The sequence below is a fragment of the Equus quagga genome, chromosome 14 (genome assembly GCF_021613505.1).
Source record: "Equus quagga isolate Etosha38 chromosome 14, UCLA_HA_Equagga_1.0, whole genome shotgun sequence".
Classification (NCBI taxonomy): domain Eukaryota; kingdom Metazoa; phylum Chordata; class Mammalia; order Perissodactyla; family Equidae; genus Equus; species Equus quagga.
The window spans coordinates 32,079,129-32,105,422 of record NC_060280.1 but is presented as its reverse complement, the minus strand read 5'-3'; the positions used below and the strand labels follow the sequence as shown (position 1 = coordinate 32,105,422).

The window sequence follows — 26,294 nt, the reverse complement described above, 5'->3', positions numbered from 1 at the left end:
CAAGTGCATTACTATGCTGTAAAGGTCTTGGTGTTTGTGGATTTAAAATGGAAAGTTTTAGCTATTCTTAGATAACAGTGGAAATTTGTTACAAGTAATGATACATAATTTTTTTGAGACTGGAATTTGAATAGCTACTGTCGAGAGAGCTCAGCTGAAGGCATTGGAGGAGGGCATTGAGACTATAGATTACGGTAATCACAGTACTGTGAAGTCATTAAAACTTTCGTTCTTTGTAGAAAAAAAATGCTCCTTAAAAAGCCCACTGTTAGCGCTGGTGGTAAAACTAAAGAGAAAGTGAGGAGATCTTCAAAATTTATACTTTTTGTTCATAAAACTGATGTTTTGTATTGAAAAATGAATGTTAGATTTGGTATTAGCTCAGATCTATGTAACAAACTGTACCACATAAGAATAAGAAAAAGTGTTTTTGGTTTTTTCTTTTTAAAGATTTTATTTTTCCTTTTTCTCCCCAAAGCCCCCTGGTACCTAGTTGTATATTTTTAGTTGTGGGTCCTTATAATTCTGGCATATGGGACACCACCTCAACGTGGCCTGACGAGTGGCGCCATGTCTGCGCCCAGGATCCGAACCGGTGAAACCCTGGGCCAGCAAAGTGGAGCCCGTGAACCTAACCACTTAGCCACAGGGCTGGCCCCGAAAAAGTGGTTTTGAAACTACTTAAGTCAGAACAATACAACAGTTGCTGTCCTAGAGTTGTAGGAAAGGCGTTAACTTGGGTAAAGATATTCCCAAAGAACATGTAACTTTTTGTGGAATATGTGATTGGAGAAAAAGTCTGAGCTTGTAGAGGCATTTCCATATTTACTAACTTGGGAATAAGAGAAGGTCTCTAATACATTCCTTAAGAATGTCTAGGACCGGGGCTGGCCCCGTGGCCGAGTGGTTAAGTTCGCGCGCTCCACTGCAGGCGGCCCAGTGTTTCGTTGGTTCGAATCCTGGGCGCGGACATGGCACTGCTCGTCAGACCACGCTGAGGCAGCATCCCACATGCCACAACTAGAAGGACCCACAACGAAGAATATACAACTATGTACTGGGGGGCTTTGGGGAGAAAAAGGAACAAATAAAATCTTTAAAAAAAAAAAAAAAGATTTAAAAAAATAAAAAAAAATAAAAACAAAAAAAAAGAATGTCTAGGACCTGCTCTAATAGCCTCCTAACTGGTCTGTCTGCTTCATTTTGATTCCTTCTGGTCCATTAGCCACATTGCTGCCAAGATACTGTTTGTGAGGTGTAAATCTGACTGTGTTTCTCCCTTATTTGAAATGAGCAAGTTACTGAATCTCTTAGGCTCAATTTCTTATCCAAAAATGAGGATAATGTACATTCTTCATGGGATTATTGGGAGGGATAAATTTTTAAAATACACATAAAATATTTTGTACATTGGTGAGCTCCTTAAATATTTAATAGAGATTATGTGGTTATTATTCATAAAGCAAACTCTTTACCATGACAAACAAGGCCCTTTATGCTCTGATCCCTACCTATCTATTTTGCCTCATTTTTGGCACCCCTATCCTATATTCCACTTATAGAACCACTGAATGATTGCCACATCGCATTCTCTCTTCATGCATTTGCCCTTGTGATTTCCAATTCCCAAAATACCTCTCCCTGCCTCCACCCCATATTGCTTTTTTCTGAGTTCCCATAGCCCCCTTTATAAATGTGTATTATGACATTTCATACCATTATGCGGTTATCGCTTTACTTGTCAGTTTTCCTCACTAGTCTGTGAGATTGTTGAGTGTAGAATTGGTATCTTTTTATTTTTGTATTCTTGTTCCTGGTAACTGTAGGCATATAATGGAATGGTTGCTAAATAAATATTTGTTTTATTGAATGAGTGAATGAATGAACAAATGAATGGCAAGACTGAAATGAAAAGCAATGGAGAGAGAGTAGTAGTGGTGAAGGCAAAGGATTCTGGAGCCTGGGTTTATAGCACAGATCTATGTTTTACATTCCTTGTGACCTTGACTGAGTTACTTAATTTTTTTGTGCCTTCTTTTCTCCACATAGAAAATGGGACTAATAATAGTATTTACTACGTAGGGTTGTAGTGAAGATTAGATAGATGAGTTTAATATATGTGTAAAGCACTCAGAGCAGTGCATGACGTAGTAGGCTCTATTTAGGTGCTAGCTGCTGCTGCTGCTAAGGTTTTTGTTGTTTTCCTGATAATTCAGAACCTATTGGCTCTTTGCTATCAAGAATAATGTTATCTTTATGCGTTTAAGTTGGCTGCAAACTTTGAATTTTAAGATAATGTTCATGGGGCCTGCCCGGTGGCGCAGCAGTTAAGTGCGCATGTTCCGCTTCAGCGGCCCAGGGTTCACTGGTTTGGATCCCGGATGTGGACATGGCACCGCTTTGCAAAGCCATGCTGTGGTAGACGTCCCACATGTAAAGTGGAGGAAGATGGGCACGGATGTTAACTCAGGGCCAGTCTTCCTCAGCAAAAAGAGGGGGATTGGCAGCAGATGTTAGCTCCGGGCTAGTCTTCTCCAAAAAAAATAGATAACGTTCGGGTCTTAGAAGTTGTTTAATTTGCTCTGTATGTTTTTCTTTTTACAGGGCTCTATGGAGCAAGTCAGTTCTCATTTTTTGGAGCAAACGCTTGACAAGAAGCTGATGTCAGATCTGAGGGTAACTGAATTCTTTGTTGTTTAAACTCAGTTTCTGTAACCAGCATCAGTGTAGCTATGTGCCAAGTTGTGTTGATTTAATTTGCAGCCCATGCATTTGTTAAGTTAATGTAGGGTGACTAGATTACATTTTAATGTAAAATCTTAGTAACTTGAACCAAATTACAAGTTACTTCATTAAATTTTAAATTATTATAATGAATACTTTTATACAGGTTGTGTTTTACAAAAAGAAACAAAATTAACTGTTGGAAACTATAAAAGTCTGGTCTTATTTTGTGAGATTGTCTGACATCTTAGGACTCCTTTTCAACAGCAGTTCCCATGGGAGAGTGAGTAAATCCTTTCCCTGAACAGTAACAAAATGCCTCTTACGGAATGCCCTTAAGCCTTGACTGTGATAGTTCTCTGATAGAGTTGTCAGGACCAAATATGAGTCTGAGAATATGATATGAACATTCATTGTCAATACCTTTATTATCATTTTCATAATTTAAAAATTAAGAGTTAGAGAATCTTGGATAAATAGAAGGGAAAGGGAAACAATTTACCCACGTTCCCACTACTCTAACACAGTGACTTTCATTATTTTCATATATTTCTCCCCAGTTCTTTTTCCTGTGCATGTTTTAAACACTGAATCATTGTATAGTTGCTGGTTTTCATATTTATCACTACATCATTTGGTTTTTTTTAATATTGCTAACTTCATTTTTACTGATAGCTTAATATTCTGTTAAGTAGATGTGCTATCATTTTTTAGCCCTTCATTACACATTTAGATTCTTCTAATTTTCCCACCATTATAAGTCACATAAAGAGTATCATCTTCATGCATATTAGATTTTTTCTTCTTTGAGTTGTTCTGTAAGATAAATTCTTAGGAATGATTGAGGAACTGATATCTGTGCTTCATTAAACATTGCCACATGGCTTTCCTGAAGGGCATAGCCTTCATTTGAGGTTGGTGATTAAGTGTTCTTTGTGTATACTGGGGTAGAAGTGTAAAGAGGGACATGCTCATGGTGAATGGTGAGGAATGGGAAGTACAAGTGTTTAAGACATATCACAGGGTACAAACTTTACTGCTGGGTCTGACCTACATCCTATAGGCTCAGATTGCTATATTTCATCAAGTTCCTTTGAGATGATCAACCACGAGGATGTGGACTCACACCAAGAATGTTCATAAGAGGCTGATGTATAAAGTAAAATGGCACTTCATTCATTCATGATGAGAACTGTAGCTGTCAAGTGGACTGGATCTTTACTTTAGCCAGCCAGTGTATTCCCCCTTACGCAGTCTGTGCAGAAAGTGAATTTACTAGAAGGCTGCTTGGTGAGCGCAGTGTTGCTCAAATAGAGCATGATTTTGCCAAATAGAGACTGACTTCTACTGGGACTGAAAACAGTTCTTCTCTGGGGCCAGCATAGTTTCTACTCAGGATGGTGCTTGGAGAGACACTGCCATTATTTACCTCTCTGATTTTCCCTTTCCTGTGTTGCCAGGGCAGACATAACCACCCATCTGATCACCACATTCTTTCGCTATCTTAATGAGTTTATTATTTTTAAATAAGGTTACTATCAGCTGTGATAGACCTGAGAGCCTTTGGTCTTACTTTAATCTCTGATCTATTGAGTATTTTTATTAAAAATGTAACTTGGAGAGCAGTCTTATTTCCTACCTTCTCATCTGCTTGGGGTTCATCTTACTATTCCCTCATGAATCTACCGCAAATGGTAATTGCTGTCATCCTCCACAGAGGAAACGCACTGCACATGAGCGTGCCAAGGAGCTTTACAGTTCAGGGGAATTTTCCAGTGGCAGGAAGTGGGGAGATGATGCTCCCAAGGAAGAAGTAGATACGGGGGCTGTGAACTTGATTGAGTCAGGAGCTTGTGGAGCCTTTGTTCATGGATTGGAAGATGAGATGTATGGTAAGTATGACTGCATAATATTATCAGTGCCATTTCCTGAGTGACTGCTGTGTGTCAGGCATTGTACTGGGTGATATACAGGCATTGTTTTGTTTTAATCTTCACAGTCATTTTATGAAGTGCCTACTACTATTTTAATTTTACAAACAGAAGAGACTGAGGCCCAGGTGGTATGATACAGTGGTTAAGAGCATGAACTTTGGGTTCAGTCAATCTAGGTTCAAATTCCAGCATTTCCATAAAACAAGGTTAATGCTAAGTGTTTCTGAATTGTGAGAATTAAATGAGATGATATATACATAAAATGCTTGGCCCAATACTTGACTCGTTTATAGTAAACACTTAATAATTGATAGTAAAAATTTATATCAATACTGTTAACAACAATAACTTGTTATGAGTCACCCAGATAGTAAGAGACAGAAGCAAGTTTTAAATCCAAGTATGTTTGACTTCAAAGCCTTTGTATGACAAATGAAGACTTTATTTCACCTTCATTTTTTAAAGATATTTTCACTGGGAATAGAATTGTAGATTAATAGGGTTTTTCCCCCCGGTCTTTTAAAGATGTTGTTCCACAGTTTTCCAGTTTGCATTGTTTCTTTTGAGAAGTCTTCTGTCACTTTTTATCTTTGTTCTTCTGTACGTGATGTATCTTTTTCCTCTAGCTGTTTTTGAGATTTTTCTCTCTATCACTGATTTTAAGCAATTTAGTTATGTATCTTGGTGTAGTTTTCTTCATGTTTCTTATGCTTGGAATTTGTTGAGCTTCTTGGACCTATGGGTTTATAGTTTTTGTCTCATTTGGAAAATCTTTGGTCATTGTTTCTTTAAATATTTTTCTGGCCCCACACTCCTTTGGAGATTCCAATTACATATGTATAGGCATACCTCAGAGATATTGGGGGTTCAGTTTCAGACCACTGCAATAAAGCAAATATCACAATAAAGCAAGTCACATGATGTTTTTGGTTTCCTGGTGTATATAAAAGTTATGTTTACATTATACTGTAGTTTTTTAAGTGTGCAATAGCATTACATCTAAAAAAACACTATACATATCATAATTAAAAAATACTTTATTGCTGGGACTGGCCTGGTGGCATACCAGTTAAGTTTGTGCTCTCTGCTTCAGTGGCCCAGGTTTTGCAGGTTTGGATCCCGGGTGCGGACTCACACACTGCTCAATAAGCCATGCTGTGGTGGTGTCCCACATATAAAATAGAGGAAGACTGGCACATACATTAGCTCAGAACAGTCTTTCTTAAGCAAAAAGAGGAAGATTGGCAACAGATGTTAGCTCAGGGCCAATCTTTCTCACTAAGAAAAGCCATAAAATTTTATTGCTAAAAAATGCTAGCCATCATCTGAGTCTTCACCTAGTCATAATCTTTTTTGCTGGTGGAGGGTCTTATAAAAAATGCAATATCTGCAAAGGACAATAAAGGAAAGCACAATAAAATGAGATAGGCCTGTATTAGGCTGCTGAGGTTGTCCTGCAGCTCATTGGTGCTCTAGTCTTTTTTTTTCCTCCTAGTGTTTTTTCTCTTTTTTTCACTTTGGGTAATATCTATTGCTTTGTCTTAGAGTTTATTGATCTTTTCTTTTGCAATGTCTAATCTACTCTTAATCCCATCCAGTGTATTTTTCATCTCAGACATTGTGGGTTTCATCTCTAGAAGTTTGATTAGAATTTGGATCTTTGGGTTTAGTATCTTCCATGTCTCTACTTAACCTGCTTAGTCTTTTCACTTTGTCAACAGAGAATGCATTTACAGTGACTGTCCTAATGTTCTTGTCTACTAGGTCTATTATTTGTGTGATTTCTGGGTTGGTTTTGATTGATTATGGATTAATCAATCCACATTATGGATTATATTTTTCTGCTTCTATGCATGCCTAGTAATTCTTGATTGGATGCCAGACATCGTGAATTATACTTTATTGGATGCTGAACATTGTTATATTCCTGTAAATATTCTTGAGCTTTTTTCTGGGATGCAATTAATTCAGGTCTTATTTTTAAGTTTTGATAGGCAGGACCCAAGCAACATTTAGTTTAGGGTATATTTTTCTCCACTACTGAAACAAACTCTTCTGAAAAAGCAGTTGAAGCCTATGTGTGAGCTTTGGAGATTGTTCCCTCTAATCCTGTTGAGTGGTTCTTTCTCAGACCTTGGATAGTTCCCTCACAGATCAGAACTCAGCTAGAGACTTGAGGAGGATCCTCTGCAGATCTCCCAAGCTCTCTCCTTGCATGCATTTCTCTCCTTTCTGTGCTCTGCCCTATGAACTCTAGCCACATGGCCTTTCCAGACTCCCAGCTCTGTCGTCTTCTTTTTTTTTTTTTTAAAGATTGGCACCTGGGCTAACAACTGTTGCCGATCTCCTTTTTTTTTAAGGATTGGCACCTGGGCTAACAACTGTTGCCAATCTTTTTTTTTTTTTTTCTGCTTTATCTCCCCAAACCGCCCCTGTACACAGTTGTATATCTTAGTCGCATGTCCTTCTAGTTGTGGGATGTGGGACGCCTTCTTAACGTGGCCTGACGAGTGGTGCCATGTCTGCGCCCAGGATCCGAACCCTGGGCCACTGCAGTGGAGCGTGCGAACTTAACCACTCGGCCACGGAGCTGGCCCCGCTCTGTCTTCTCAACTCAGGGAGACCTGCAACCTGGAAACTCTCTCCATACAGTAATCTGGTGTAATCATAGCGTTCACCTCATTTATTTCCCATCTCTCAGGGATCACCGCCCTTTCTTGCTTGGTGTCCGGTGTGTTGAATACTGGTGTTTCATATATTTTGTCTTTGTTTTTAGTTGTTTCAGTGGAAAGATAAATCTGGCCCTTGTTATTCCATCTTAGCCAGTAATAGAAGTCCTGAAAAGCTCTTGTGATTTCCATAATATGATGCTGTCTGTCTCACATAGATCACAGAATGTCAGTACTTTGAGATAATTGATTCCATTCTCCTCATTTTCAGTGAGGGTAACAGACCTGGGGAAACAGTGTTGGTTGTCCAGATTTTACAATAAATTTGTGTCAGAGGATTAGAACTCAGATCTTTAAAATGCCTATAAAAATTGCCTCGCAATAGAGCTGCTTCTCAGAAGGGCAAGAAGATTACTTTTGAAAGATAATTTTCTACTAGTGGATATAAGAATTGGGTTACCGTATCCAATTTGCTGTAAGGTTTTCTGTATAAATAGAAATTAGTGAAATCTGCCTCTGCTTCTTTGTTCTCTATGAACTTGATACAAGAGTTATAATTTAAATGGTATTAGTTAATAAGGAAGTGCAGTTATTAAAACCCATTTTATCCTAAGACAAGTAACTAGCATCTATTTTATTTTGTTTCTACCAGCACTTTTGCTTTGTTTAGTTTCTACATTTGGATTTCTTTACTATTAATGTTTATGTGGTTTAGTTCTACAGTGGTCAGTTTGTCACTGAGATTTGATTAAAGGAACTTAATTTTGGAAAGTGAGTAGAGCATAATCTGCATCAGGTATGGCAGCTTCCTAATTTTCTCATATTTATAAAATTCGGGGTAAATAAGGGTTTAAGGACACATCGCTGGGAATGAAATGCCACCTTCTTTCATTGACTGTGGACTCTAGTGTAGTGTCTTCTCATTTCATGTTATCCCTCCCTACTGGGCCTTTGTTCATGCGGTTCCTCTGCTTAGAAAGGCCTTTTTCCTTTCCATTGGCCTAGCAACTCCTTCAGATGTTGTTTTAGGGGTCACTTGTTCTAGAAAGCTGCCTCTGATCCTGTTGAGTGGGCTGTGTGCCTCTTCTGCATTTTCGTGTACTCCTGTGCTTTTCCATTGTACCACTTGTCGTTCTGTAATGCAGTTAACTATTCTTGTCTGTAGGTGCTGGGAGACAGTCTTGTTCTTGTTCATTTTTGTATCTTTAGTACTAAGCATAAAGCTAGTAAGTAGCAAAGTCAGGATCTGATTACGCATGTTAAGATCCCAGAGGATCAGTCTTTTTTCTTTTTTTTTTTTCCCCACTAGCATAGCCAACTCCTTTTCTCTGCCCTGGACCCTTAAGGAGACTGTAATGTAATTTAAACATTCCAAAAAGTGCATTAGAAATTGTTAATTTACCTGCCTGTACCGGGCTGTGCATGCAATGTAAAATACCAAGTTTCTTTGCTTTTGCTCAGAATTGCATCAGTTCAGGTCATACTGATTACGTCATGCTGATCAAAAGTTTCTCTGTGATTCCCTTCATAGACTTGCAAGAGTTACACATGAGTCTATGTGCTGTAATGGTTAAAGCCCTAGGAAGAAGAATCAGTAGTTAACACATTTGGGGCCATCTCTGGCTTGCTTTGTAATTATTAAAAGTTTCATGTTTAAATTACATTATTGTGAAGTGGAGCAGATCCTTCCCCTCTGATGAAAAGGAGGAATTCATAACTACCAAGAAAAATCTGAGTCATCTCCCTTTAATGTAGTAATTCTGCTTTTAAAGTGTCTATAAAACCATTCTTATACAAAAGCCAAATTATATTTGTGAGTTTTAACCACAATTTGAGTGTTTTTCTTTTCTTTTCTTTTGTGAAAGTATACATTTTGTTGCAGAACCATATGCGAGCCACTGGAACAAACAAGCGTGTTTGGAAGTCTTGTGAGCATTGTCTGTAGCTTAGTCATCTCTCCTCTCTGTCTCCCGGCACTTGGCACAGGGCTTGGCCTGTAGTACACATTCAGGAAACATTGTTAGTGAGGGAACAAAGGGCCTCCTGGACTCAGTGGCTTTACTCTTACAAGTTCTGAGCGTGCAGAGAGGTAGAAGACATGCCTCTATTTTCAAGGTGCTTACGAGACCCTTACCTATGCCATAGCTAAGATTTGTTGAGCTTTTAACATATGCCAGGCAGTGTGCTATGTGCTTTACCTGTATTATGTGATTTAGTCCTTTGAACACCTCTAAGAAAATGGGTATTATCTCGATTTAACAGATGAGAAAATTGAGGTACTAGGAAGTTAAGTTGCTTATTTGAGATCACCCTCCAAGTTATTGGAGGGATTATTCTTCACGATTCACTGCAAGACCTCCATCATTCCTTAACCCCACTTTGTGATGCTAGTCTAGAATCAGCAGACCTGGGTACTAGTCTTATCTCTGCTCTTACTCACTTTGAGGTAAGTTAATTCACTTTGCTGAATCTTATCTCTAACATGAGAGTGATGATATCTAGCCTGTTTTAATTTTAACAGTATTATTATTTAAAAACTGCCTTTTTAGAAAGTACTTTACTGTAGTTGGAATACTGAGGTAAATAAGACAACTTAGTTTGTGAAGAAATTCCGTTAGTGGAGACAGATGTGTGACTTGATCACAAGTCTGCAGAGTCAGGGTGTAAACCTTAGTCCCTGTGACACTAAAGTCCTTGCTCTTAGGTCAGTGTGAAGGTGGTAGCTGACTCCGTGGGCAGGAGGAGATCTCCCAGAGAGAGCTTGTAGAGAGAGGAGCAGAGAGTGAGGAGAACTTGAATGAGAAAACGTCTTTCTTAGATCTTTCCCACAGGTCTTAACTTGATGTGCAGTTTTCTTTGTCCCCTTTTCTCTAGAGGTCCGCATTGCTGCTGTGGAGGCTCTCTGCATGCTGGCCCAATCTTCACCCTCTTTTGCTGAGAAGTGCCTGGATTTCCTGGTTGACATGTTCAATGATGAAATTGAGGAAGTACGTCTGCAGTCCATACATACCATGAGAAAAATCTCTAACAATATCACCCTCCGAGAGGATCAGCTTGACACTGTCCTGGCTGTGTTAGAGGTGAGCGTTTACAGTTTGTTGCTCCTTTCTTCAGCAATACCTACTGAATGCCACTTTTTTTTTTTTAAACCAGGTGTTGTCCTAGGTATTGGTGATATACTAGTATATAGGCAGCACAGTTCTGCCTTCTCATCGCACAGCTCCCCTAAGATGGAGACTGACTGTTAAATAGGAAATTCAAATAACACTTGGTATTGCTATGATCAGGAAAGGATATGGTGCACTGGGAATACAGAGAGTAGCTAATCTGAATTGTCTGAGGAAAGATTGGGGAGATAGAGAAGAAAGAAGGAGTGTTGTAGTGGACACTTGAAGGAGGAGTAGGACTTAATGAGGCTTTTTACTTGGAAGGAGTGGCACTGATGGAGAATGGAAAGGTACCAAACAGAAGGAGCAATGTCTAAAGACCCAGGGGTAAGAGTGAGTATGATGTATTCAAGGAATTAAAAGGAATTAATTGTCATAGTGTCATAGAGTGGAAGAGATGGAGGAGGGGAGGGAAGTGGCTATAGATAAGGTAGGGGATAAACTATGAAGAATTCTCTTCAGCCTTTGATTTGATTTCATTCTTTAGTGAATCATAGGATGTTGCAGCAGGAAAAGATCTTAGGGATCAATTCATTCAACCCTGGATTTTTACAGAGAAAAAAGTAATTTGTTTGAGGTCACATAGCTAATAAGCGGTTGTGCCAGGATATGAATACAGATTTGCCTCCCAGGCTGTACAACTCTATGGTTCTTGAATTATTTTTATAAAGTGTCTGTATTTTATTTGTGAGTACTAAAGTTTTAAAAAATATTAATAAAAGAGATTTGGCCTCTGGTTTTTCTTTTTTTTACTTTTTCAGATATTGTGCAATTTGATGTTTAGTCATTAGAGTTTGTTACACATTTCTGCTACATACTTCACAAAACAGATCGGGTACTTCGAAGTTCCCTATCATTCTCTCAGTTGCTTAGCACTTCTGTTAAGATTTTTCCTGTATTTCGGGGCCAGCCCCGTGGCCAAGTGGTTAAGTTCGTGCGCTCCACTTCGGCGGCCCAGGGTTTCACTGGTTCCGATCCTGGGTGCGGACATGGCACCACTCATCAAGCCATGCTGAAGTGGCATCCCACTTGCCACAACTAGAGGGACCCACAACTGAAAATACACAACTATGTACTGGGAGGCTTTGGGGAGAAAAAGGAAAAATAAAATCTTTAAAAAAAGAAAAGATTTTTCATGTATTTTTTCCTAAGATGAGTTTGCATTCAAAGTATTGTTCGGTAGCGGTGGTCCCTATAACCTAGCCCATTCTTTCCTTTTTAGCTTTCTTTCCCATCATTCCTCACCTTGAACCTCATGCTGTAGTCACTCCCCTAATCATCATGCTTTTCCTCACCATTTTTTCTTTGTAATTTTTTCCCACCTGCCTGCAAAACTGCCGCTTTTCACCTAGCTGACTTCTCCCCTTATTCCCAGGATCTACATTAGGCAACAGATCTAGGAAGCCTTCCTTAACTAACCCCACCCCCTTGTTGGGCTAAATAGCATGCCTCTGAATTCCAATAACACCCAAGTGTAGACTACTGTAGCATTTATCAGTATATATTCTGATTATTATTCAGACCCTTCTCAAGGGGGCAGGGTCTTGGCTTTTTAAGTTCTTTTATTCCCAGTGTCTTGCAGTGTTGGATGCAAGGAGATGCAGAGTAAATGTTTGCTTAGTAGCTAAACTATGTTTTGATGTACAGAATTGTTCATAGGGCCACAGGTATTACTTATTAGTGAGTGCTTTTTTATAAAACTCACGAAGAATTTGTTTAGGTCTAAACTCCTTGACTTGTGGTTCTGTCCAAGAAGTTTAGACTTATATAAACTCAGTGTCTCAGTGTTCACTCTTGTACTCAGTGCTCCTTGTATTTACCATGTCACTGTACTTCATTGCATTAAGACTTAGCTAGCTGACCCTTCCAGCTTTAATTTGCCTTTTTTGTTTGTTATGTTAAGCTACTACCTGAATTCATCAAGCACTGTCTATGTTCTAGAAATGTAGTGGTGTCGAAAACAGATACGTTTTCTGCTGTTACAGAACTTATATTTAAAGAGAGGTAGAGTAAAAAAAAACAAAATGATTTCAGATAGTGAGAAATCTTATGCAGAAGATAAACAGTGATGGAGGAATGGGGAATTTCACTGTAAAATTGAGTGGTTAGGAAAAGCCTTTCTAAGGAGACAATGTTTGAGTTGAGTCTTGAATGACAAAAGAAACCAGCCATGTGAAGGTTGGGGGAAAGACTTTCAGGTAGAGGCAGCTAGTAGAAAGGCTGTAAGGCACGGATGAGCTTGGGGTGTTTACAGAACAGGAGTAAGAAGGCCAGTATAGGTGGAACGTAGTGAGAAAGTACAAGTATGGCATGAAATGAGGTCTGAGAGGTGGGTAGGAGCAGGTGGAGTGCCTTGGGGGCCATTGTAAGATGTTTGGATTTTACTCTAAGTATTATGGGAAACCACTGGAGGATTTTATGCAGAGGGGTAACATAATGATTTGCCCCTCTTTCAGCATATGTCATTCTTGATGTTTTCTTGAAATTCATATCTGATAAATTGACTCTTTCCCTCATTCCTTCATTTAAGGCATATTTATTGAGTGCTAAGCCCATGTGTCTCTTACATAGTTTTCACATTTTATCATTGATGACAGGTTTACTGTATTTGTCTTATCTCCTAGATGAGACTATGAGCTCCTTAATTAGAGTGACCATGTTGTACCCTTTACTGTATTCTTTTCAGGGTGTAATGTGATGACTTATGCATAGTGGATCCTTAGTTAACATCTGAAACAAATCTGCACAGGTCAGCTGGATAACTGGGAAGTTCTTAAGAAACACACAAGTTGTTTTCTTCTTACTTTGAAATTGTTTCTTCAATACATCGCTATAGCTGTCCCCTATGATTGGTAGAGATTTGGGAAGTGTTATATCTTATGGTTAAGTCCACAGCATGTAGAGACAAACAGATCTGAATCAACTTGTCAGTCCCTCTTTTTGGTCCTTCCTTTTTCCCTTTGTTTTGTTGATATTTAGTGACCACCGATTATGTGCCAGGTGCTATGCTAATAAAGAGGATACAATAGTGAGCAAAAACCATGGCCCTGCTCTCCTGGACCTTATAATTTAGATATGAGGGAGACAGACAGATGCAAATGAAGGTGTAATAATAAACTGAGGAAAGGAGCTCGCGACAGAAAGGAGTGAAGTCCCATGGGAGTATATCATAGAGGCGCTTGGTCTTTGCAGGTTTATGAGATGCAGCCATTAGGAAAGGCTTCTGAAACTGAGCTCTAAGGAAGGAATTACGTACTAACTAGGCAGAAAGAGTTGGGAGTGTGAGGTATAAGAGCATTCCAGGCAAAGGAGCAGCAAGTATAGAAACTCTGGGGTAGGTGGAAACATGGCACAGTTGAGAGACCAAAAGAGGGCCTGGCTGTAACAAAGAGCTAGTGTGTGGTGTGAGATTAGGCTGGAGGGGTGGGTGGGACCAGCTCATGCAGAGCCTTGAAAGTCATATTAAGAAAAGAGCAACTGGAAGCTATTAAAGGATTTTAGCAGAGTGTCGTACTGGCTTTGTGACTTTGGACAAATTATGTATTTAATCTCTCTGGTCCTTAGTTTTCTCATCAATAAAGTGAGGATAATTCCACATGAATATGTGTTTCTTATGAGAATTAAATGAGAGAATTCATGTAAAGTGCTTAGCTTGGTGCATGGCACATAGAAAGCATTCATATGGTAGTAGTTCATATATTGATAAAGTCATTCAAGAAACATTTACTGATTTTTTTTTACTGAGCCGGATTCTGTACTAGGTTCTGAGGATGTCCAAGTAGACAGTGCTAGTTCTTGCCTGTGAGTTGCTCACAGTTTTACAGGGAAGGCAGCAGTATAAACCAGTAATACAAAGTGGTATCAAATGTAAGGTAAGGAATGACATTCTAGCCAGAGGGATAGCATATGGCCACAGGTAGAGGCTGGGAGGGGTGAAATGGCACAGCATGGACAGGGAACATTGATAAGTTCACGTGGCTTTGAGGGAGAGGTTAACGGGAGAGCTGAGCAGGGGACTGATTGTGAAGGGCCTTGTGTGCATTCTGGGGAGCCTGAGCTTTATCCTAGAAGCGGTGGGAAGCCAAATGAGGTTCCTAAACGGGAATGACTTGGTCAGATGTGTTTAGTAGGAAGTTGGCCCCTCTAACTGTACAGAGTAAAGAGATGAGAGACCTGCAGGATGTGAGAGGGTGCCTGGAGAATAAAGAAGGCATGTCTGCAACCCAGCGTTGAAGCAGCATCCTCTGTTCTTAGATTTTGCCATGTGGATGCAGATATGTCCGTTAAAATTTTTAGTTTGATTTCTTTCATGTATTAAGTAAAACTTAAGATATAAAATTTTTAGGAGAAAATATTTGTGACCTTGGTTTAGACCTTGGATTAGATAGAACACCAAAAGCTTAACCCATAAAAGAAATAACTAGATAAATTGCACTGCATCAAAATTAAAAAGCTCTTCAAAAAGACACTGAAGAAATTGTAAAGATGGCAAAACAATGTGAATGTACTTAATGCCATAGAGCTGTACACTTAAAATGGTAAGTTTTATGTATATTTTACCACAGTAAAGAGAGATAATGAGACCAAAGCAAACACACAGAATGCTTTTGGTATATAAACCATCCATAAAAGGGGAGGAGGTGGATTTGGATACAGAAACATGCATGGGGGAACACAGTGTGAAGACCCAGAGAGAATGCCATCTACAAGCCAAGGAATGCCAAGCCTACCAGAAGCGAGGAGAGAAGCATGGAACAGATTCTCCCTCAGCCCTCACAAGGAACCAGACCTGCTAGTAACTTGGTTTTGGATCTCAAGCCTCCAGAATGGAGACAGTAAGTTTCTTTTTTTCTAAGCTAAAAGAAAATGTTTTTGAAAAGACATACTGCAGACTGAGAAAAATATTTGCAAAATACATATCTGATAAAGAATATATAAAGAATTCTCAGGGCCCACCCCAGTGGTGCAGTGGTTGAGTTTTCACATTCCACTTTGGCAGCCCGGGGTTCACCGGCTTGAATCCCGAGTGGACCTGTGCACCGCTTGGCAAGCCATGCTGTGGCAGACGTCCCACATATGAAGTAGAGGAAGATGAGCATGGATGTTAGCTCAGGGCCAGTCTTCCTCAGCAAAAAGAGGAGGATGGGCAGCAGATGTTAGCTCAGGGCTAATCTTCCTCCAAAAAAAAAGAATTCTCAGAAGTCAGTAATAAAAAGCAGATTATTCAGTTGCATTAGGGAAATACAAATTAAAACCTTAGTGAGATATTACAACATACCTATTAGAATGGCTGGGAAAAAAGAAGAAAAGAAACCCTGACAATATCAAGTGCTGTGAGGGTGGGGAGCAACTGGCACGCTCATACACTGCTGGTGGGAGTGCAAAATGGTAGAATCACTGTGGAAAACAGCACGGCAATTGCTTATAAAGTTAAACCTCCACTTACCATGTGATCCCACAGTCCACCTCTGAAGTATTTCCTAAAGAGAGTTGAAAACATTTTCATGCAAAATCCCATATGCAAATGTTTATTGCAGCTTTATTTATAATAATCCCAAACTGGAAACAACACAGAATCCTTCAGTTGGTGAATGGGTAAACTGTGGTACATCTATACAATGGAATACTACTCAGTAATAAGAAGGAATGAGCTGCTAATACACGTAACAACGTGGATGAATCTCAAATGCATTATGCTAGGTGAAAGTTGCCGACTCAAGAAGCAGCATGATCTCTGATTCCATTTATATGACGTTTTGGAAAAGACAAAACTGTAGCAGGAGATATCTCAGTGGTTGCCAGAGGCTGGAGGTGAGGAGTAGACTACAAAGAGACGCTAGGAAAGTGTTTGGGTGATCAGAATGTTTTATATCATGATTGTGATGGTGGTTACATAACTATATGCATTTGTTAAACTCATATAAATCTACACTAAAAAAGATAAATTTACAGAATGTAAATTATATGTCAGTAAACCTGACTTAAAAAGATGCTTTGGAGATCCTATTTCCTTCTAAAAGGAACCAAAATTCATAAGAGAAGTGGCTGGTTCCAGGTCTGGCACGAGAAACGTAACAAGATGAACTTATACCACGTTGTCATACAGAAAGCAAATATTAGCCATCAAAGACCTATAAGATTGTATCAGAAAGACCCAGGAGACAAATTAAATAGCCTCTCACTGGCCAAAGGTGAAACACATCATTAAGAATTATAACTGCAAATATGTTTAAATTCATGATTTTGTAATGAAACTTAAAAAACAAAACAGTATGTTAGTCATGTTTGGAAGATTAATAGTCAACTCATTTTGAAAACTGGTAAATTAAGCAATCAAGCATTTATCCTTCTTTTTTCCTACATAAACTGAACTTCAAGATAACTAGCTGGTTGATAAAGGAAGATTTCTCTTGGTAGAAGTATTCCAGTTAATAAATGCAGAGGAATGATAGAATTTGTGTATTATTGTTTTACAACTTTAATGAATTACTAGATCTAGTCAGTGATCATCAGTGGTTGCTAACATCCCAAAAAAGAAACAGACATCGAAGTGCACAGTACCACCTATGAAGTGGTCTTATAAAAAAGAAAAATTGGGACAACTAATCTTTGACAAAGGAGCCAAGAACATACAATGGAGAAAGGAAAGTCTCTTTAGTAAATGGTGTTGGAAAAACTGGACAGCCACATGCAAAAGAATGAAAGTAGACCATTATCTTACACCATACAAAAAAATTAACTCAAAATGGGTTAAAGACTTGAATGTAAGACCTGAAACTGTGAAACTGTTAGAAGAAAATATAGGCAGTGCACTCTTTGATATCGGTCTTAGCAGTATCTTTTCAAATACCATGCCTACTCAGGCAAAAGAAACAAAAGAAAAAGTAAACAAATGGGACTACATGAGATTAAAAAGCTTCTGCAGAGCAGAGAAAACCGTCAACAAAACGAAAAGACACCCCACCAACTGGGAGAAAATATTTACAAATCATATATCTGACAAGGGCTTAATTTCCAAAATATGTAAAGAACTCAGCAACAACAAATTGAACACCCTGGTCAAAAAATGGGCAGAGGATCTGAACAGACATTTTTCCAAAGAATATATCCAGATGGCCAAAAGGCACATGAAAAGATGTTCAACATCACTAATTATTAGGGAAATGCAAATCAAAACTGCAATGAGATATCACCTTACACACATCAGAATGGTAATAATTAACAAGACAAGAAATAACAAGTGTTGGAGAAGATGTTGGGAAAAGGAAACCCTTATACACTGCTGGTGGCAATGCAAACTGGCACAGCTGCTATGGAAAACAGTGTATGGAGATTTCTCAAAAAACTAAACATAGAAATGTCATACGACCCAGCTGTTCCACTACTGGGTATTTATCCAAAGAATATGAAATCAACAATTCATAAAGGCTGTGCACCCCTATGTTCACTGCAGCATTTATTCTCAATAGCCAAGACACAGAAACAACCCAAGTGCCCATCAATGGATGAATGGATAAAGAAGGTGTGGTATATATACACAATGGAATACTATTCAGCCATAAAAAAGACAAAATTGTGCCATTTGCAACAACATGTATGGACCTTGAGAGAATTATGCTAAGCCAAATAAGTCAGGCAGAGGAAGACAAATATCGAATGATTCCACTCATATGTGGAAGATAAACAAACACACACATAGATAAGGAGAACAGATTAGTGGTTACCAGAGGAAAAGGGGGTGGGGGAAGGGTGAAAGGGGTGAAGGGGCACGTATATGGTGAGCAATAAAAACTAGACTATTGGTGGTGAACACAATGCAGTCTATACAGAAACTGAAATATAATAATGTACTCCTGAAATTTACAGTGTTAAAAGCCAATATGACCTCAATAACATTTTAAAAAATTTTTAAAAATACTAATAAAAAATAAATTAAAAATTAAAAAAAATTTAACCTGGATCTGATCACGCCTCTAAATCTAAACACCATCACAGGACATACAGGGGAGAAATTGCAGGGGTTGGAGGGGAAAGTGAAATGTGAAGGGATTTTGCTTATTAAAAGATACTTAAGGGACATATTTAACCCAATTGTAATATGTGGACCTTAGCTGGAGCCTGATTAGAGCCAACAAAAAGTTTTGGAGTCAGGGAAATTTGAGTACTGACGGGATATTTTGATATTAAAGAATTATTAAATTTTTAAGCATGATACTGGTTTTGTGTTTTCTTTCTGTGAAGAATCATTTTTAAAAAGAGATTTGTGGAAATATTTACTGATGGAAAGCTATGATTTCTCTGATTGGCTTCGAAGTGATCTCATTGGGAGGAGTGGGTAAAGGTACGGATGAAACAGAATGGACGATGAGTTAATTGTTGGAACTGGGAATTTATTATCTCTGCTTTTATGTATGTTTTAAATTACATTAAAGTTTTAAAGAACTGGCAGGAAATGCTATGGAGATATCAAGTAAGAGTAGAAATGAGGTGTCCATTGACTTTAGCATTAGAAGTTGTTGGTGACCTTTTCTAATCATTTTAGCGAGGTCAAGCAGGAGGCATTGGGAGGGAAGAGGCCACTTCTGACGTCATCTCATACTACTCCCTGTTTACTCTGCTCTAGCCACACTGGCTTCCTTGCTATTTTTCAAACATGCTTCCCTTCATGGCCTTTATGTTTGCTGTTCCCTTTGGTTATCCCATGTAAAGTACCCCACATATGCCAACTCCCTTACCCTTAACCTGCTTTATACTTTCTCCATAATATTTATCACTCTCTGACGTATATATTTAGTTATTTATTTTTGTCTTTTCACTAGAATGAAGCTCTTGAGAACAGGGATTTGATTTTAATCGCAGCCATATCCCTAGCACTTGGGACATAGTAGGTGCTTGATAAATGTTTGGCTGTATAATGTATTCAATAAGTGTTGAATGTATAAATGAATAAGTGAATGAATTCTTCAAATCTCACTTGAAATGTCACCTCCTCTGTGAAATCTTCTCAACCATCAGCCCCTCCACTCCCAGAAAACTGGGAGACTTTTTGCCCTGTACTCCCATTGTAATTTGTACACTCCTCCATAATAGCTCATCCACACTGACTGCTGTTATTATGACCTTTTTTTTTTTTAAAGGATTCATCCAGAGATATCAGAGAGGCTCTTCATGAACTCTTATGCTGTACTAATGTTTCAACCAAAGAAGGGATTCATCTTGCACTGGTGGAGCTGCTGAAAAATTTAACCAAGTACCCTACTGACAGGGACTCCATATGGAAGTAAGGACTTTTTGCTCATTTGCTCACTGAGTCCAATGTGGTAAATGTACAATATTGACATTATTCAGTGGATCATCATAGATTGAGGGTATGGCTGTCAATTTTCCGTTCAATTTAGAAACCTGAGTTAATCCAACTGAGCTTAACCCAATTCTCAGGAGTCTGAATCCTAAACTGAAGATCGCATTTTAGATTATGTATTCATTTGTCCATCCATCCACCAGCAAATGTTATGTGCCTGCTATGTGCTTACTGTGTGCCAAGCCCCGTGGTAAGTGTTGGAGGTACAGAGATGAATTGATTAGATTTCCTTTTCCTCCTGTCTAGTGTTAATCTCTCCTTTGTCTGTTTTGCACTTTATACAGGATCACAACTATCATTGTAGAGATTAGAGGCAGGGCCACCCCTTAGTTTACAGATGGAAAATCACAATCCTGTTTTCCCCTGATTACCTCTGGCTTTACTGACTAGAGTCAAACTGTTAATGCTGTTCATGAATTGCTGTTTGAGGAACTACTTGCATACATTTAATATAAAATGTGTGTTATTGTGCTTCGCCTATTTAAATGATCTTATGTGATGAGGTCACTCCAACTGTATAATTTATTGATTTTCAGAAAAATTTGTTACTAAAAGTAGAAAAACTATGGGTCAAATCAGGTACTTGGAAGATATATTAAAAACTAGAAATACCAGGGATTCTTGCTCCAAGTAACATTTTTGCTATCTGATTTTCTGTTTTGCCGTTTCTTTCATGTTTGTTCAGTCCAGTTCAGCTCAATTCAGCATGTTTACTGATTGTCTTCAAGGAGTGCTCAGTCATTTCGGGTGTGGGGGTTGTAGTGGGGAGAAACACCTATATCAGTAACTGCAGTTCTGATACAGTTTACTCACTGTGAGAGAAAGGGCTGAGAGAGGTCAGAAAATTAGTGAATTAAGTTCTTTCCACATTGAGGGAAAAACAGGACTAGAGAAAAGTGTGCTTTCTCTACAATATCAAGTGTTTTAAATGTGATGGCTTTCATACCCCATGTATCCATGAATTTTTTCATGGTATTTGTTTTCTCTCTTTTGCTAGTCTACCTATGTTCCAGTCCCTGGGGAAGTCCCATCTCCTCTGTGAAACTTCCTCTGATCGTAGTGACCTCTTCTACCTTTGATGGGTAGAAAGCAGAGTATCATCCACTTGATAGTTCATTACCTTGTAATGTTAGTCATCTTTGCCTCAGCTGGATTATAAACTCAATAATAATAGAAATTAAGATTTATATTTCTTTTCAATTCAGCACACCTTCTAAACCACAACTTAACAAATAAAAAATAATAAAAATGCGTGATTACCAGCTCTTGTGTAGTTCTTTGTAGCTTATAAAGGGCCTTCCTGTAGTCATAGTATTTGACTAATAGCCAGTTAATAATAGCTAGCTAATAGCTAATTGAGTTCTTAGTATATGACAGACACCTTGCTAAGTACTGTTCATTCATTATCTCATTTAATCCTTGTAGCAACGATATGAGGTAATGATTTCTAATACCATTTTGTAGGTAAGAAATTTATCTGCCCAAGGCCACACAGTTATTAAGTTTCCTATTTCAGGTCAGGTCTCTTCTGATTTCAGAACTTCACCCAGGATGTCAGTTAGAATGCTTTTGCCTACAAGTAGCAGAAAATTTGATTAAAAGTGGCTTAAACAATATCTAAATTTTTTGCATAACAAGAAGTCAGAAAGTTGGTTTCAGGATTGATCTTTCAACAGTTTAACAGAGTTAATACTACTCTGGTTGATTTCTCTGTGATTCCCTTGACTTTCTCCTCATAGTGCAAGATGGCTGCCTCATAAGACAATATCTTAAGACAGAAAGGAAAGAGAACTCCTTCTCAGGCATTTTTCTTTTTGTTTAGTTAGGAAACTATTCCTGAGAAGCTCCCCAGCAGACTCTCCTTCTTACTCCATTGACCAGAATTGAGTTACTGGACTACCTGCAAACCAGTCACAGGAAATGGGACTAAGTTTGCCATGATGGGTTTAGACCAACTGTGGTTGAGTCCTGGGGCTGGGCCTACCTTATCTGAGCACTTTGGTACCTACCTGATACCTGAGTAAAATTAGGGTTCTCTTGGCAAGGAAGATGGGGGAAATGGCTGTTGGTTAAATGACCAGTATAGTATCTGCTATACCAGCTCTTTTATCTTCATAATAACCAAATTTTTTTTTTTTTTTAAAGATTTTATTTTTTTCCTTTTTCTCCCCAAAGACCCCTGGTACATAGTTGTATATTCTTCGTTGTGGGTCCTTCTAGTTGTGGTATGTGGGACGCTGCCACAGCGTGGTGAGCAGTGCCATGTCCGCGCCCAGGATTCGAACCAACGAAACACTGGGCCGCCTGCAGCGGAGCGCGCGAACTTAACCACTCGGCCACGGGGCCAGCCCCCATAATAACCAATTTTTAACATGAATTAATTGAGTGACTTATCTGAAGTCATAGAGATAGCAAAAGTAGATGGTTGAGAATTTGTGATCCTAAATTAGGTTTTCTGATTCCAATTCCCAGTACTTCTTAAAGCATTTATTAGCTTACTAAAATGGGCTCTCATTTTCTTTGTTTCAGATGCTTGAAGTTTCTGGGAAGTCGGCATCCAACCCTGGTGCTTCCCTTGGTGCCAGAGCTCCTGAGCACCCACCCGTTTTTTGACACAGCTGAACCAGACATGGATGATCCAGCTTGTATCCTCTGTGCTTAGGATAGGCCCTGCTGACGTGGCAGGGAATTTTGTCATCTTTTTCTGCAGTGTAGCTTAGGTGGTCTGAGTCTTATTTTTTTCCTTTCTGTTAGGTAAGAGTATATCCTGAACGAGCCTAGTGGTTATTATTCTCAGCTTTCATTCTTGTTTTCACAGCAGTTTGCCTTTGCCATTTAATACTACTAATAATTAATATATTTTTTTACTGCTTATTGATTGAACACCTAACTATATTCCACATACTGTTTTAATGCCTTATACATTTTATCACTGATCTTCCAGACAACCCTGGAAGGAGGTATTATTCCCAGTTTACAGATGAGGAAACTGAGACTCAGGGAGGCTATTTAACTCTCCAAGCAGCAAATCTGGGATTCATAGCCAGACATCTTTGGTTTTAAAGCCTGTGGACTTCCCCCTATATCTTTTTCCGTGTTTAATTTGATCTGCAGCATGAAGGAGGGGATTGGCTGAGCTGTGATTAGTCTAATTACTCTGCCTCTGATGCAAGTTCAGTGGGTTTGTGATAGCCATGGACAGCCTGCCGTGCAATTGGATTGTTTTCTGTTTACAAGAGTACATTTACATCAGTGCATCCATGCTTTCCCATGGTTCTTTTTGCTCTATGGCAGATCCGTGGTGAGGTTTAGGGGCATTTATTGAGATTCAGGGATCAGCCAAATAACTGGCTGTTGTAAGATGACCATTGTATTCTCTCAATTCTGTTTATTTTCACAGTGTGTTTGGAGAATGTTTTTAAAGATCTGTGTGATTGATGTGCTAACCAATGCCTAATTCTATATTTACCTCTAAGAAGGGCACATCCCGGACCTTAGCTCTAAAGGTGCAGTGCTATAGCTGTTTGAAATTCAGCTCATCAGAGAGGGGCTTGTGGGCTAGGTATTCACTACAAATCTCACGTGACGTATTGAAGTGCTCTGAAATCTGAAGGCCCTTTCACGTTAAAAAAAAACACTGAACATTTTTGGAAGCCTCTTATGTTAAGGTACTTTTGTGGGTAGTTGGATCATCATGTTATTTAGGAAATATATGTGGCTGTGAGTAAGAGATTGCCCCCAATTGTAGCTTGAACAAATTACTGTTTTTATTTTTCTCCAATGTAAAAGAAGTCTGGAAGTAAGCAGTCTGGGGCTGGTATAGCAACTCCACGTTATTCTTGTAATCCAGGTTCCTTCTGTTTTTCTTTTCTGCCGTTTTCAGTGGTCCAAGAGTCTTGCTAGAGCTCTAATCACCAGGCCCAGGTTGTAGGCAGGATGTTAGAGGATATTTGGAATAAAATCAGTATTCTGATAGTAAGGAAAAAGGGAAGAATGGATATCAGGTAGGCAAATAGCAGGCTCTGCCATTGGGATGCATATGGAAGATTGGAAGATATGTTTATCTTTTACTTTTAATTTCTGATTTTCCCTCTCTTATAAAATTAATATACATAGAAAATTCAAAAAAGTAGAAAGAAGAAACTTCATATTTAATTCCTGAAGTCCTACTAACCAAAGTAATTGACTGTTAATATTGTGTATTTCCTTCCCCCTTTTTAAAAGCTTGAGGTTGGGATTTTGCTATTATTTTGTTTTTTAACATAGTTTATTTCATCAACAAATATTTGATAACAGCTGCTCTCATATCCTGCATATATTTTGGACCCTGCTTTTTTCACTTATGACAAAATGCTTGTATTATAAATCTTAAATATATATTTATATATTATATATTAAACAATATTATAAATTCTTTGTAAATATAATTTTTAATGATTGTATAATACTCCATCAAATAGATGAAGCACAAGTTGTATAATCATTCTCCAGGTTTTGGACATTTAGGTTGTTTCTGATTATTTGCTATTATAAATGATTCTGTACTATTTGATTATTTACTTAGAGCAGATTTTGAGATGTGGAATTACCCGGTATTTCTACGGCTCTTACTGTCTAGTACTAAATTGTTGTCCAAAGGAATTATGCCAGTATATAGTTTAGTAGGCAATGTACTGAAAGTTTCCGTTTGTTAGTATTCTCAGTAGCATCAGGCATTATTTTTAAAAACCTTTGTTAATTGGAGGGGTAATTGGGGTAACTTGGAGTCGGGTAGTGTGTTTCTTTGTTTGAATTTGTGTTTCTTTGTTTGAAAATTGTAGTCATTTAATGGGAATTTTCGGAGTGGCAAGTTGGGGCACCAGATTCTGGCCAAACTCAACCGTTTATACCTCCAGGTTTACTTAACCCTCTCATCCATCAGACATTGCAGTTTTGGTTCTTATTTTCAATGCTGCCAAGACCTGTCCCACAATGCCAGCACTGTTCTCAGATCATACCTTCAGGCACTATGCCTACCTCCGAGACAGTCTTTCTCATCTTGTTCCTGCCTTGAGGGTATGTTGAAAACATCTTTTGTCCTTGTTTTTGGTTTTTTGATTTTGGTCTTTTGTGGTTGTTCAGTAACAGAAAGCAGACTATATATTCTTTGAAAACTCATTCATTTATTCTCTTTCTCTCTTGGGCTCTCTCCCAGTGTTTTGTACTTTTGCTTCTGTATCCTTTACCTTTTAAGAAGATTCATTTTTTAAATGACTCTGGGTTATTGATTATGTTATGTTAGGCAAGAAAAAAGAATCTAGAACAATATATTTTAGACCACGGATTAGATTGCGCTGTATTTTAACATTTACATAAAGCCATAATTCTCAACAAGTTTATTTTTTAATAATAAAGTCTTTATTATTTTTAAAACCTAGAGATATAGAAAGAAAAAACTTTAAAAATGAACCATAATGATAATAGTAGCAAACACTTATTGAATGCAAACTGTGTGCAGGTAGTTTTCTAAGCTCTTTATGTTTGTTAATTCATCACTGCTTAGGTAACTAAATCACTTTATTTAGAGCAATGTATGTACATGGTTAGAAAATTTAAACTGTATAGAAGATACAAAATTAAAAGTGAAATCCTCTTTGCTCTCCCCTCCTCATTCCCTTCTTAAAAGATAACCACTTTTAATAGTAAGAACAAGAATTATCATCATATAAGACATTTTTATAGCATTCTATATATACTTATTTGGGAATAAATCATCACTCTTCTATGAAGTGAAAGATCAAATAAAGTTTAAACATAAATGCGACAACAGATAATGGGACAATTTTTGTCCCATTTCTATGGTTAGCCCATTTATTTCTGTTAGCAATAGAAAATAATATTATACCATTCTCTTTTCTTTTTCTCCTTGCAGTTTGTGGCTACCTTGGGTAGACCCATGTTCTCTTTCCCTTTCTCCCACTGAAGCTGGGGAAGGAAAGAAAGGTTATTTACAGAATCACCAAGCCTTTTTTCCCTTTCCTTTGGTTGGCTCGCATTTTTTTCTGTTTTTTTTTTGTGTCACCAAAAGCTGAGCCACAGAATTTGATGGCACTGTAACCCCTCTATGTTTGCTTAGTTACCAGGTAGAAAACTAGTGTCGTCAGCCGTTTCCCCGAGTCTCACGCCTCACGAGGATCCTTCCCATCAGTTCCTGCAGCAGAGCCTTGAGAGGGTGTACAGTCTGCAGCACTTGGACCCTCAGGGAGCACAGGAGCTGCTGGAGTTCACCATCAGGTGAGGTGACCACCTCTTTCCTTTGCAGAGTTAACCCTGTCGTTGGGCTCAGCTTGACTGTTTTGATTTCCAGTGTTGGTTACAGGCTGGTTTTCAGACTCTGTTGGCCTACACTCACATATGCTTTTATGATCTGTTTGTATTTGGGTTAGATTGTGGTTTGAGC

The 26,294-nt window shown here is 38.4% G+C and overlaps 1 protein-coding gene across 1 annotated transcript in view; it reads left to right on the top strand.

The window, feature by feature from the left end:
- INTS4 (integrator complex subunit 4) overlaps positions 1-26,294 on the top strand; it is a 93,118-nt gene that overhangs the window by 42,779 nt on the left and 24,045 nt on the right. The window contains exons 9-15 of the mRNA XM_046686186.1: positions 2,605-2,676; positions 4,442-4,616; positions 10,202-10,407; positions 19,632-19,774; positions 22,385-22,500; positions 24,777-24,910; positions 25,971-26,128. Of these exons, the coding sequence (XP_046542142.1) occupies positions 2,605-2,676; positions 4,442-4,616; positions 10,202-10,407; positions 19,632-19,774; positions 22,385-22,500; positions 24,777-24,910; positions 25,971-26,128 (1,004 nt within the window). The remainder of the gene's footprint in view (positions 1-2,604; positions 2,677-4,441; positions 4,617-10,201; positions 10,408-19,631; positions 19,775-22,384; positions 22,501-24,776; positions 24,911-25,970; positions 26,129-26,294) is intronic.